The sequence below is a fragment of the Cyprinus carpio genome, chromosome B10 (assembly GCF_018340385.1).
Source record: "Cyprinus carpio isolate SPL01 chromosome B10, ASM1834038v1, whole genome shotgun sequence".
Taxonomy (NCBI): domain Eukaryota; kingdom Metazoa; phylum Chordata; class Actinopteri; order Cypriniformes; family Cyprinidae; genus Cyprinus; species Cyprinus carpio.
Genome location: NC_056606.1, coordinates 7,057,417 through 7,071,754, shown reverse-complemented (window position 1 = coordinate 7,071,754; position 14,338 = coordinate 7,057,417). Strand labels below are relative to the sequence as shown.

At 34.6% G+C, this 14,338-nt stretch overlaps 2 protein-coding genes across 2 annotated transcripts in view; both read left to right on the top strand.

Annotated features, from left to right (window-relative positions):
• The window catches only part of LOC109087045 (integrin alpha-2), a 13,881-nt gene extending 8,575 nt beyond the window's left edge, over nucleotides 1-5,306 (top strand). Inside the window, exons 20-30 of the mRNA XM_042732286.1 lie at nucleotides 844-985; nucleotides 1,076-1,162; nucleotides 1,311-1,387; nucleotides 1,479-1,562; nucleotides 2,202-2,304; nucleotides 2,413-2,523; nucleotides 2,661-2,771; nucleotides 3,176-3,289; nucleotides 3,382-3,471; nucleotides 4,393-4,509; nucleotides 4,623-5,306. Coding sequence (XP_042588220.1) covers nucleotides 844-985; nucleotides 1,076-1,162; nucleotides 1,311-1,387; nucleotides 1,479-1,562; nucleotides 2,202-2,304; nucleotides 2,413-2,523; nucleotides 2,661-2,771; nucleotides 3,176-3,289; nucleotides 3,382-3,471; nucleotides 4,393-4,509; nucleotides 4,623-4,709 — 1,123 coding nt within the window. The 3' untranslated portion in view covers nucleotides 4,710-5,306. The remainder of the gene's footprint in view (nucleotides 1-843; nucleotides 986-1,075; nucleotides 1,163-1,310; nucleotides 1,388-1,478; nucleotides 1,563-2,201; nucleotides 2,305-2,412; nucleotides 2,524-2,660; nucleotides 2,772-3,175; nucleotides 3,290-3,381; nucleotides 3,472-4,392; nucleotides 4,510-4,622) is intronic.
• An 870-nt stretch (nucleotides 5,307-6,176) lies between these two features.
• The window catches only part of itga2.2 (integrin, alpha 2 (CD49B, alpha 2 subunit of VLA-2 receptor), tandem duplicate 2), a 28,713-nt gene continuing 20,551 nt past the window's right edge, over nucleotides 6,177-14,338 (top strand). Inside the window, exons 1-2 of the mRNA XM_042732285.1 lie at nucleotides 6,177-6,308; nucleotides 12,023-12,146. Coding sequence (XP_042588219.1) covers nucleotides 6,275-6,308; nucleotides 12,023-12,146 — 158 coding nt within the window. The 5' untranslated portion in view covers nucleotides 6,177-6,274. The remainder of the gene's footprint in view (nucleotides 6,309-12,022; nucleotides 12,147-14,338) is intronic.

The following is a 14,338-nucleotide window of genomic DNA, read 5'->3' as shown; positions in this document are numbered from 1 at the left end:
AGACACGCAGTGAAGAATTAGCACTGAAAAGGCGTTGACAGTTATTTTATCACCTGACCTTATTGAATATGCATTTGTAGGAGTTTCCCTTTCAGACGCAAAATTTATGGGAGGAGAGTATTCAAATGAAACATGCAACGCGATTTACTAACGTTTGCACATTTTTTTAATGCCCCAAAAAAGCATATCTTGAACTATTTTGTGCTTGAAATGGCTGCATTTGTTGTTGCTAGGAGGAGGCACCGCAGAGAACAGAGAGCGCATGGTAGAAAGGAGGGGATTTATTTGGAATGCCAGAAGAACACATTAACCGAATCCAAACATATCCTTACGCTAATTTGCGTTGCGCTTGGTAGATTGCGTTGGTCAATATGTAAATGAGATGTTGCGTCTGTGTTCTTTAATTTGCGCATTGTCAGTAAATCACCCGCAGAAATTTCCACGCCCATCGGCGCTGTTATAAAACATGTTCTAAAAAAGATATTTGTTTATTATATTGTACATTATTTGTTTATATTCTGCTTCAAGTCAAAACACAAAACATTATTTGTTTATATGCATGTCAAGTTACATTAACTGACATCAGAGAACCATGAACATTTAAATGTGACGTTAAATTATTAAACTTAATTAAAAATATCAAGGAGTGCTTCAAGTTAAAAGTCAAACAGGTTCTGCTGAAAAAGACATTTGGGAATCCCTAGGAGAGAAAGACAGCATTTTTGTTAGTGTGAACTGTCCCTTTAAGAGTCAACTAAAAACAATCAATGACTTCCAGCAGGGCTAGATGTATTAAAAGAACCAGAATCCTGAAATGTAAAAAGATTTTGTTGTGTTTTGCAGCTCATCTTCACTTCTAATCAGTCCTGACAGAAGAAGACTGTCCTTCATCGTGACAGTAACGAACATGAAGGAAAATGCATACAACACAAGAGTGTCTGCTAACTTCTCCAGTAACCTGTTCTACGCCTCTTTTACACCACCTGTATGCCCACCATTATGTGTTCTAGCATAAGTCTGCTCTGGTTTGTGTACGAGAAACTGTCTCTGTGAATTTTCTTGCTTGTGTGTGCAGAAAGACAAAACTGAGGTGAAATGCAGTTCAAAAACAGGCTCACTCGACTGCAGAGTTGGATACCCAACCCTGATGCCTGGCCAGACAGTAAGAGAAAAGCATCTGTGTGTGTGTGTATGTGTGTGTATGTGTGTGTGTGTGTGTGTGTGTGTGTGTGTGTGTGTGTGTGTGTGTGTGTGTGTGACCATACACACTTTTCGTTTTCTTTAATAATTTCATTTTGCCTCATCATCAGGTAACATTTGAAATCAACTTTGACTTCAGCTTGAATCAAATAGAGAAACGGGCTGTGGTGAACTTTGAAGTGCAAAGGTAAAAGTACTTGTTTTTAACACAGTTCTGTTCTAGCTTTTGTGTACCTGTTTGGTTTAAACTGTAAATAACCCTACATAACTGTTTCCAGTGACAGTGAGGAGGAAGTGACATCTGATAACAAGGTCTCTCTCTCCATCCCAGTCCAGTACGACGCCGAAATCATCCTCACCAGGTCAGAGGTCAAAGTAATGCATAGATAACCTTTATCTGCTTATAAAGTGGTCAAACATTTGAAATAATTACGTTTTTCTTGTAAGAAGTCTCTTCTGCTCACCAAGACTACATTTATTTGATTAGAAATACAGTAAAACAGTAATATTGTGAATTATTATTACAATTTAAAATAAGTTTTCTATTGCAATATATTTTTACATTTCATTTATTCCTGTGTTTCCAAGCTTAATTTTAGCATCATTACTCCAGTCTTCAGTGTCACATGAAATCATTCTAATATGCTGATTTGCTGCTCAATTATTAATATTATCAATGTTGAAAATGTTTGTGGAAATATTGATGCTTTTTTTTTTTTAATCTTTCCTTAAAACTTTTGAATTGCGGTATCATGGTTTCCTCAAAAATATTAAGCTGTTTTCATCATTGATAATAATAAGAAATTTATGATAATGCAGACTTCAAAACACACACACACACACAAAAAAAATACTTATTGTTCCAAACTTTAAACCACTGTATGTATTTTGACCGCTATATACTGTATATTAACCATGACCTCTATCACAGAAAAAAGGCTCATAAGTTTTTGTAATGTAAAAACTGTAGTTCTATTCATTCTTCCCAATTATTTTTCTAGAAACTTAAACTTGGATTTTTGCGGGATTGGTCCTGAGGATCATGTCAAACATTCTGTCTCAGTTTTCGATGACATTGGCCCAGAATTCGACATAACATTACGAGTGAGTAAAAACAAAGTATATTTCACATTAAACTAATACATCTCGAGTTCCCTCTAGTGTTAGCAATGTGAACTATGCAATAGTTATTTTAAGCATGTCTTTCTGCAGGTTTCAACAGGAACTTTCCCAATCAATCAGGCTCGTCTGACCGTCTCGCTGCCCACCAGCACCAAAGCTGGAAATCCTTTATTATATGTGACTTCAGTCCAAACAGCACCTGTAAGTGTAATGCTCTATTAAAATGTATGAGGAAATCATTTTCTTTGCAAATAAAGTATTTCACTGCACAAGTATTTATACTGTAATTACCAGACTGTGATGAAAAACCAGGACATTTAATCTGTGTTTCTGAGTAGGTTGTAAATGTGTGGTGTGACAGCAGCCATCTGATTGACCCACTGAAGATCAGAGAGAAAACACACACTGCCCGCTTCACTAAAGAGAGCTTCAGAGGGACAGCAGAACTGGTCAGTATGTGTGTGTGTTTATGTTAAATTTTATATGCTGTAATATGGGTTTTCAACATAATAACAATAATAATAATAAATGTTTCTTGAGCAGCAAATCAGCATATTAGAATGATTTCTGAAGGATCATGTGACACTGAAGAGTGGAGTTATGATGCTGAAAATTCAGCTTTGATCACAGGAATAAATTACATTTTGAAATATAATCACATAGGAAACTTATTTGAAATTATAATAATATTTCACAATATTACTGACTTTACTTATTTTTGATCAATTAAATGCATCCTTAGTGAGCTGGAGAGACGTTTGTTTAATAAACATTTTAAAAAAAACTTACCAACCCCACGCATTATTTTAAATGGTAGTGTATAATACAGTACTTTTTTTTTTTTAATTTCCAGGATTGTAAGGCAGCAAAATGTGAAACCATGACTTGTGTCCTCAAAGATCTGGAGATGAAGACCAACTACTTTGTAAACATCACCACTAGGATCTGGAATGGCACATTTGCCTTTGTAAGTGTCTCTTGAACAGCTTGATCCCTATCTACTATCTACTATTATCTGTCCTGAGCAGATGCTTTATTCCACACATTATTTCCTTCCAGGCTGATTTTCAGACAGTTTTAGTGGCTGGAAGCTCTGAGATACAAACACCTCAGCCTGATCTCATAGTCGTCACACACAAACAACAACAGGTCAGTTCATCCCCGTCTTTCAGTAAAATAAAATTTCTGTGATTTTCTGTGCTTGGCTGGTTTCATCTTGTTGGTTGACCAACATAGCTGTTCTGTTCATCAGAAGAACTCATAGGGAAGTTGGTTTTAGACCAGTATGAGTGTTTTAAGCACTTTTGTTATGTTTTCCCATAAAAACCCTAAACATTCTAAAAATGACATCCTTGATAAGCGGAAGTTTGGAATTAAGTAGTTCAGTGTCTGTTCAAGTTTACTTGTATAAGAGACCACACAGTCAAAAATATAAACAAAAATTAAAATACGTGTGTTTGTGTGTGTGTGTGTGTGTGTGTGTGAATACAGAGAGTGTGTGTGTATTGTGTGTGTGTGTGTGTGTGTGAGAGAGAGAGAGTGTGTAAAATACGACTAATATTTAAATATTTAAGCCAATACACAATATTATAATGCTCATTTATTTAAGTATTTACTTGTTTTTTAATTATTTACTTGCCTTATTTTATAGCCAGAGAGTAATCCAACTCCAGGGTAAGGCTAAAATCAGCCTAATGTTTTTAATATGATTGAATTTGTATTTAACATGATAACAATAGAATATAAACATTGTAAGTAGCTAATTATAATGCTTACATTTCCACGGTTACAGTAGCTACAGAAAACGAGCAAAGAACATTTATTGTACATTAACAGAGAACGTCCTCACTGTCTTCAGTCTAGCGCGAGTTTATGCACTTAAAAACACTCCCGTTATAATCAGTGAAGCTATCTACACTATATAATGAATAAGTGTCTTTTACTTACATCACACGTACATCTGCACTTTGTTGTTTATGATGAGAGAATTCGCGAGAGTGCAGAATTCAGTCAGCGATAATATGCTTATTGGTAATATGCTTAATCTACTTTTTCCTGACTCTGCTGCAGATAAAAATTACAGTAAGTAAACAAGGAGCGATTGGAGATATTCCTATTGGTATAATCATAGGAAGTGTCATTGGCGGCCTCCTCCTTTGGGCTCTAGCTACGGTGATCCTATGGAAGGTACAGTATGAGCTCTTTGTTTTAGCATGAATTGCAGCTGTACTAATACACTGTATACAAATACAAAGTAAAATGCCTTATTGTAATAATATACAATACTGATGTCCCACCAGGTTGGCTTCTTCAAGAGGAAGACTTTGCCACAGGGAAATGAACCGGATCCGGCAGAACAAGAGGGTCTGTGTGAGAATTCAGCATGAACGGGACATACACGCTCACCTCTGTGACTATATGAGAATAATGTTACCTCAAAATATACAGATTAATAACTGATATTCAGTTTACTGCCATTCGGGTCCTGCCAGGAGGTCTGGCTGGTAACATTTACTGTATTTTTACGTTTTTCACAACTGATGACTCTCATGCACTTTCTTGTTTGGTGCTCACTCGTATTTAGGGCTCAAAAGAATGAACGAATGAGTTGGTACATGCATGAGAGACGGGATGTGTCTCCTCAAAGCCAGAGGGCGTGGGGTGAATGTCTGAAGTTTTTGCCTCTGTCAGTTCCTGCTTCCTTCTCGTTCTGACTTGCTTCAGTTTGTACTTAGTTCTCAGTTAATCATGACAGATAATTCTGTAAATACGTAATTTGAAGTTTGTCTTTTTCATTAATGTTCTGCTGGTTTCTGTTGTTGGGTGTTTTGGAGACGTTTACCTCACTTATGCACAAACCCCCAGTACGATGACACACACACACACTGTGGTTATAACTCCTCGATGCGAAATACTTATTATGAATGAATCTTACTGTTGTGATTGTTCAAGCCCCGGGGGAAGATTAAATTATGTTCTTTAGACTTTGTTTTTGTTGGCCTGGTTTCTTATTTTTCCTCTTCTTTGTGGCTATTCCGGAATAAGCATATTTTAAAGAGAAGAATGATTATTAGGTTTGTCTTTACCAAAGCAATTATTGTTCAGTATACAGTGATGCTAAACATCTCAAGTCACACTTAAAATGTCAGAATGTCATTACTGTTAAACCTTTTAAAACAACTTTTGTTTTTCACATTTCCAAAGTTCTCAGAATCAAAAGTTGTCATAGTTGGGATTATTATTATTTACTATTTTATAATTTACTAGGCTACTTATTATTATTATTACTATTATTATTTGGAGATACTGAACATTAAATAATGCAAACAAACAATATAAATAAAAAATGTAAATAATGCAAACAAAAATAGAAACGCGCCATGTCAAAAGTAACCACAGCTGCAGTTCGTCATATTAATAGTTTTTTTCTCTCTCTTTTCTTGTATTTTTTGTTTATTTGTTTTACATTGCAACTACTTTTTTCTTTGTCTATATAATGTTCTTAATAATAATAATAATAAAAGTTTGTCATATTAATTATACATTTTCACACTTTCAGCTGTTAATTTTAATCTCCATAAGATAACGTTTAGCATGATTTTACCAATGCAGCTGTTGTTGATCTGTAGCAAATTTATTTAGTAATAGCCATACCGAAGTATTTGCTGTACGCCAATAAATTTGGCAAAAGCTTTTGATTTTCATCATATCCTGCTGCCTCTAAATGGATAGGCGAATTTTCACCTGTTCAATGTACTTTACCATACATGGTTGCGTTTGAAGGTGTGAGCTTGGGTTTAGTTTGTGGGAGCTGAGTTGAGGTGTTCGAGCAATCCGCCCTCCTCCTCCTCCTCCTCCTCCCAGCTCCAGCCCCGCTCCGTTGTTTCACTCACACTCCACTGGATGCAGACACACTGGAGAGCTCGATGCTGGGTGACACTGTGGACTTAAAATGAATATTCTGCAGGTACTGCTCACTGTTCTGTGTAAGTACTTTTGCAAATTTATTTGTATTACAATATTGCCATGCTGTAAAACTGAATGACAACAATGCTGAAGTGTAAATAAGTCAAGCTCAATGCATTTGAGAAAATACTTTGCAAAGGAGATGAATGGGATTTGTGTATATGTGAGAAATGTATTACCAGTTTTAGCCTTTTTGTTTCCTTTAAATGGGTCTGTGAGGAAGATTTTTGTGGTTCACTGTATAAATTATGATGTGGATGTAAAATATGCACTTTCTCACAATTTGGTAATTTATGTAGTAATTTGGTGTTAGCATGTTTTGCACTTTGACAAACAAAAGGGTTATAAGTTGATGGTTTTATTTTGAAAAAAATAAAAAGTACATTTCTGTAAGATATTAACATTCTCTTACACAAATATATATTTAAGTGTTTATAAATTCTCAGTCTATTTAATGTATATTGGGATATAGCCAAGTTTGACAGTTTCACTAAATTTAGCCATTATAAGTCCTGGTCATTTCATTGTTATTTAATTTCAGACTTGTAAAATGGAAGTCCATGAATCAGTTTGGTTGGAAAGTTCCCATCATGCTTTGCACAGGACTGAATCTAGATCCAAATCCCATCAATCATTTCACAGGACTTAATCTATATTTTTATATTAAAGATAAAGTGTTATGTTTTTAGTAAAGGGAAAGGCCTGTTATGTTTTAATGTTCAGTTATACTGAAAAACATTTAAAAGTTTCCATTGCTGAATTTTGTGTGGTTTCCATAGTGCTTAAGAATAGAGTTTAATCGAACACACAGACAGTTAAATTTTTTAAAAGTTTTAATTGTAATTGTTTTAATTTAGACCAACAAAACATTTTAATAAATGCAGTTTACACCACTGATTCATAATTGATATACTGTAAGTATACAAAGTAGAATGAATATGATTAGATATGGGTGGAATCACATGAACTGTTACTGAGCTGATATAACTAAAAACATTGACTGAGGGTATGTTTACTAAAAACTGAAAAGTTTCTCCTTTGCGTTTTTTAAAGGTTTTATACACAGATGAAGTTGTCAAAATGGTCCCTGTTCACAAATTCACAAATTTACGCAAGCGATTAAAAATTCTGTATTATTCATGCCAGGCCAGTAGATGGCGATGTCATTTGTGACATCACTTCCCACAACTTTATCAAACTTATTTTTAACGTGTTCAGTGAAAAGGATTTACTTGGTATATGAATTTTAATCCACGCTACACACACCTTTTCATATAAACTGGAATAAATACAAAACTAGAGCCAAACTAAAACTGAAATGAGACATTAATAATAAATAGTACAGTGAATAAAAGAAATAATCATAACTAAAGAAAATATGAAAGCACGTATTCTGTACATTTCGAAATAAGGTGCATTAAAAGTCAATAAATCCTTGATGTATATGAATATTTTAATTTAAAAAGTGTCTCCACAAACTATTCAATACAATTCTAGTGCATTTAATCTATTAAATAACAGCAAGTGTGAGCAAGTTTTTGGATATGGTAAGATTAAACTTATTTTAGTGAATAAAGTAGGGTGGGTAAATGTTATTTTTTCCTTGCTTGTAGAAAATCCTCAATCTATGCTCCATAACGGCTTCATGCGGCCATAAACATTTAAATTTACTGTGGCTTTAAGAACTATGCATCATTAAAGTTTCACTGTGACTAAGCCATTAAATGTGGTGTTTATATGAATAATCGTAACATGAGTTTAACTTACGAACCCAGAGTCTCTGCATCAGTAGGAAAGCGATAAAACGAGCATCTTCCATCTGCAGACTTGTGTTGCATTTCAGGGCAAAACCAAAAACAATGTCGATCAACAATATAAAATCCAGGAAACTATTAATTGGTTATCCTAGAATTAATTGTATTACAAAGTATACTATGACTGGAAAATACTGTAAATTGATAAACTGTTTGGTGTGATGACGTTATATGTCTCCGCCAGTGCCTGTAGTCCCATTTAGCAACTTGTTAGCAACCGTCTTTTTTAAGAAACATAACAGTTTTAAAAAAATCAGGAGTTTGAGTGTTTTATGTCGTAGAATAAAACGTGAAAGTATCTTGAGCCTGTGTGAACCACGGACCTTATTTTAGGGATTTAACCAAAATCATATTCAAAAAACCTTTGACTTTGGGACGATGGAACCGGAAGTAAAATGCTAACTCGCTCAGGGTTTTTGCCTACAAAGTGACATCATAGTTTCACCACTGAACACGTACTGTAATACGCATGAGCATGATGTCACCGTTTTCACAAATTCAATTTTTTTTAGTCACAGAGACAGTAAAGTATCATTTTCAAAATGCTGTTGTCATGTAAATGAACATGACATAAAAAGTTTGTAGGTGAAAACTGTATCGTGTAAACACTCCCTAAGTTTAACTTAAAAAAGTTTGTCTAAAATTAAAAGTAAAATCAAACAGCATTTTTCAGTGTATTGACAAACTCAATAAAACACAATATGATTTTGACTGAAAAGTTTGTATTCTGTATGATGATTACATTTTTTTTTTTTCAACAATTAATTTAAAAAAGTTTAGATAACCTGGGGACAAAATGTCAAGCATTTTAAATAAAATATTATGTTCCCTGAAATCTCTCTCTTTCTCTCTCTCTCTCTCTCTCTCTCTCTCTCTCTCAGTTAAACTCTCATCTCCTCTCTCTCTCTCTCTCAACTCAATTCAACTCAGTTCAATATGTGCTTTATTGGCATGACAAATTTTACAATGTATTGCCAAAGCATAGTGTTTACACGTGTGTGTGTGTGTGTGTGTGTGTGTGTATATATATATACATAACAGTATATGTGTGTATGCATACATATAATACATGCATGTATATATAATGTAAAATAATTACAAATAAGACACAGTCTTATTATTCTATGAACAATTTAAAATTCAGTGGTGTGTGTGTGTGTGAGTGTGCGTGTAGGCGCATCACTGTTTTGTTGACTCCTCCCTCTTTTTACGACAGGCATCAATGTATCGTGCTGCTAATAAGACACAGTCTTGTTTTTCAGCTAATAAATATTGAAGTTTTGTTTTCTTGTTTAACGTTTTGAAGTCAAATTTGGGATAAAATGTCTTTCTAATGTCTTGATAGTTAGGGCAGCTGGTTAGGAAGTGTTGCTCTGTCTCCACTTCCCCATGATTACAGTAAGGCCAGATTTGGGCAGCCAGTGCTGTGGATATCTGCCCATCGCTATAGTGAGATTATGATTGCTCAGTCTGTTCCTCGTCATTTGTTTTCCTATTTTACAGTCTTTCACTGTACTCAGATATTCTGCAGTTGTGTAATCTCTGTTTAGGGCCAAATAACATTCAAGTTTACTTAGTTATTCTGTTGTTTCAGTCCAATAAGTTAGATCATTTTCTTTTTTTGCTTTTATAATGTGGTTGGGCCGAATTTTGTGGATGAATATTTCAGTGTCCAGATGCTAGATGTTGCTAGTCATGTTAGTTTGTTTTGCAGCATCAGGACCATCTGAATCAGGGGACTTTTTCAGGGTTCACTTCATGGATTTTAAGGGCCTTAAAATGGTAATAGTTGGGGTAGCTCATTTTTAGGTGTTTCCAAAATTTGATGGCTTGTTTCTCAATGTGTATTAGTGGAGGGTATTGGCCTTATTCTGCCATGCATACATTGTTCGTAGTGTTCCTCTGTACTCTGAGGATACTCTTCAGAACTCAGCATGCAGGGCTTCGGATCGGATTTTTGTCCCATTTTTCGAATTCTTGATTTAGGAGAGGACCCCACACTTCACTGCCATATAATGCAAGTTCTATGACTGATTGGAATATTTTGAGCCAGATTCTAATTGGTATTTCAATTTGGATATATTTTTTGATGGCATAAAAGGCCCTTCTTGCTTTCTCTTTCAGTAGATTCACAGCCAAATTTAGCCTACGAGTTGCATTTATCTACAGCCCGAGGTATGTGTAGTTTGTGGCATATTCAATTTTGGTCATACCAAGGGTGAAGTTGTGTCTCTTTCCCTGAACTCTGGGTCTCTTCTGGAATGTTAGTACTTTAGTTTTGCTAGGATTAATGGTCAGGATCCAGGTCTGACAGAACTTGTGCAGGAAGTCTAGGTTTTGCTGTAGACCCTCTTCTGTTGGAGACAGCAGAACCAGATCATCTGCAAACAGCAAGAGCTTTATGTTGGAGTCATGTAGTGTGCATATTTTAGTGTGTATATATTTTAGAAAAATATTTATGCTTATATATTTAATATATTTATTTATAATATAAAATTATATGAATATAAATATAGACATGGAAATACATGTAAATAACTATATATATATAGTTGTATTTCACAGTTAAGACTCCAAATTCTGATTGAATAAATAAGTTGCTTACACTTAAAAATAAAATTTCTTACATCAATGGTTCCATGAAAAACCCTTAACATCCATGGAATCTTTCCATTCCACAAATGTGCTTTATATGTTCTGCCTGAAGTTAGTGATTTATATTACTTGGTAGAATAATTATTTATTCAGATTATTATTAGAAATAAATGTGGCTTTACCCACACAGTGGTCTAAACATCATGGTTAAATGGTGTATGATGCTTGTCAAAAGTGTTGTAGTTATTGTGTGTTCTGAATGGTGTCAAAGATCAGTGTCTAAACTGGCTTACTGATCATAAAGAGGGCACTGGACCGGAAGCACATTCTCTCTCTCTTTAGCCCCACAGTCTGACCTCTCCTTCCTTTGTTTCCGTTCAGTTCTGTTCATGACTTAATTCATCCTCTGTCCCATCAGCACTGCTGCTCACTGCACTGTTTAAAGGCTGTCTTTGTGTGCTGACTGTGTGCCTGTCTCTTTAAATAATGAATGGAGAACTCATAAAGAGGACACACTATGTTACTTCATTCATGTTGATCGCACTTATTTTTAGCAGATTATGTCATTTCTACTGAGTGTCAGATTAAAATGATAACATAAAAAAATAAACAGAGAGACAAGATGACTAAGATAGATGATATTAGTGAAGCTCTGCTCAGGCATGTTTCTACATCTAAATCAACTCAAAATCAACTGAATATAACCAAAACAAAATTAATAATAGGTGCAAAGGAACATAACTGAGGCTGTTAAAGTTAATGATTAGGATTTCTGCACTCGCATAATCCAAAGTGTAATGAATCATTAAACTGAAACTTGTCTTTAAAAAGTTTTATAAGTTTAAACCCATATGAAATTATATTTCATACTATATTTTTAGAACATACATTTTTTAAATAGATTTTTAAAAGGTTGTTCCTTTATCAATGACATACTCATGTCATTTGACCCATAAAGCTCCTTCACAAAACCGTGAGGTTCATCTCTGTAAATATTGTTTACTATCTCCAAGAATGACCACATCAAAGTTTTCCTGCATGCACTCAGTCGCTCATATCTCTCAGGTTCACATTCATGCTGTAGCTTGTCTGCATATCAAAACACACACACACACACACACACAGAGAGAGAGAGAGAGAAGAGTGAACACACACACACACAGAGAGAGAGAGAGAGAGAGAGAGAGAGAGAGAGAAGATATAATGTAGCTTCTCATTCCAGATATTGTTCTGCGTCCTTATTCTTGTTTTTCTGTTAGTGTTGTTAGTATAATATGTGTATGTTGTATATAAGACAAAATACTGATATTTGCATGTCTCTACAGGTTTCAGCATCGATAAAGCTCACGGTTTTAATGTGGGGACTTCTGGAGCTAAGATCTTCTCACAGCTGGCAGCAGAACAGTTTGGTTACTCTGTTCAACAGTTCAAGAACAGTCAAGGAAAATGGTAAAAGACATAAAATATAATTGAAATTGTGTGTTCATTTAATTAGTTTTCTTACTCAAATTACCATTTTTGTCTCTTATATTCAGCAAAGCTGCATTTATTTAATAAAAAATACAGTTAAATAGTAATATTTTGAAATATTACTACAATTTAAAATAACTGTTGTCTAATATACTGTAACGTGTAATTTATTCCAAATTACTCCAGTTTTAGTGTCACATGATCTTTCAGAAATCATTCTAATAATATGATTTGCTGCTCAGGAAACATTTATTATTATCATCATTGTTGAAAACAGTTTTCACCATGATTCAATACTGTTTAAAAGTTTGGGGTAAAATGGATTTTAAAAAAGGAATGAATATTTTAATTCAGCAAGGACGCATTAAATTGATCAAGAGTGACAGTAAAGCCATAATGCTACAAAGATTTCTATTTCAAATAAATGCTATTCTTTTCTTCATTCTATTCATCAAAAAAATCCTACAAAATATTAATATTATTAATCAAATAATAATTTATCTTATTAATAAAAATAAATTTTCAACATTAATATTAAAAAGAACCATTCTTTTTATTTGCACACTAATAATAATTGATAACAAATGTTTGTTTGTTTGTTTATTTCAGAATTTAATAAATTGTTGCTTCAATATTTTCTTAATATACTATATCTAGAACAATAACAAATTCAATAATCAAAAAAATATAAAATAGTTCTAGTTCAATTTGCATAAAATTACATTATTCCAGTCAAGTAAAACCAGGATACATGCTTTTTTCCCAAGTGTTTATTTGATTTTGGACATGCTGCCCTATGAATGTACGTTTAGCAGTGCACTGCACACACTCTGATAGCTGTTTCCCCCACACTATCACTTCTCTCAATACACTCTATACAGCACACACACTTCCTGTGCCTGTTAAATTGCTCCATATCTGGGAGAACACAAAGAGGCCAAGTTCCTCTAGAATCTATCTGCAGGAAATGAAGGTCTTCCTCTTATTCCCAGCTACAGTAATACATGTTCCCAAAGACAGCAATAAGTCACACATTGTACATACATAGGTACAATATACACTGTTTTCTCTAAAGCACAAAGAAAAGTTTAATCAACACTGGGCACAACTTTCCTAACATCAGCTAACTCCATAATTGCTGCACAGAAGGGTCACAGACTGGGTCACTATTATTTGTTGTGCCTCTAAAGCAGTGATGGGCAAACTTGGCCCTTCCAGGCCACTTTCCTGCAGAGATTTGATCCAACCCTGATAAAACTCACCTGCCTGTAGCCTTCTAGTAGTCTTGAAGACAAGCTAGTTCAGGTGTGTTTGATTAGGGCTGGAGCTAAACTCTGAAGGAAAGTGGCCTGGAAGGGCAGAGTCTGCCCACCCCTGCTCTAAAGTGTTATTGTTCGCTTATGCTCATCCTCACTGTCTAGACAGTCTTTAAATGCATGTATTTCTTAAGAACCACGCTGTTGTGCAGCAGGTCAAATGAGGCATTTCCTGCTCTGCCGTGGGCTGCTTTGGGGGGTGTTGTTGACATCATTCTCACTGTGAGTCCAGCATTAGCTCTGTCTGACCTCCCACAAAACACACATTAGAGACCCCTAACAACCATTTCTATAGACAATGAGTCATTATTACCCACAGTCCTTTTCATCCAAATGCCTTGTATCTATTTACTCACATGTACGTCATGTTTTTGAAAGTCCCCTGAACTTTCCCTACACAGAATCCCATTATTTTTTTACTCATTAGAAGCACAAATACTATGCTTTTGTTGTTGTGAGAACTACTCTACATATAGTAGTTCCTAGGATAGTGTTCCTGTGGTTCAGTGGTAGAGCATACTGGTAAACTGGCACACACATAATGGTAAAAACAATGTATAGCCTGAATGCACTGTAAGTCGCTTTGGATAAAAGCTTCTGCTAAATGCATTAATTAATTAGCTATATTTAAGACTATTAATTAAAACTAACCTAACATGATAAGTAGATAGTTAAAGGGATAGTTCTACCAAAAATGGAAAATCTGTCATCATTTACACACCCTCATGTTGTTCCAAACCTGTGTGTGTTTGTTTTTTTTTCTTGTGTTGAAAACAAAAGATATTTTGAAGAATGTTGGTAGCCAAACCATACTATTGTAACACGTGCGTGTCTCCAAATGAAGGGTGCCAGAGA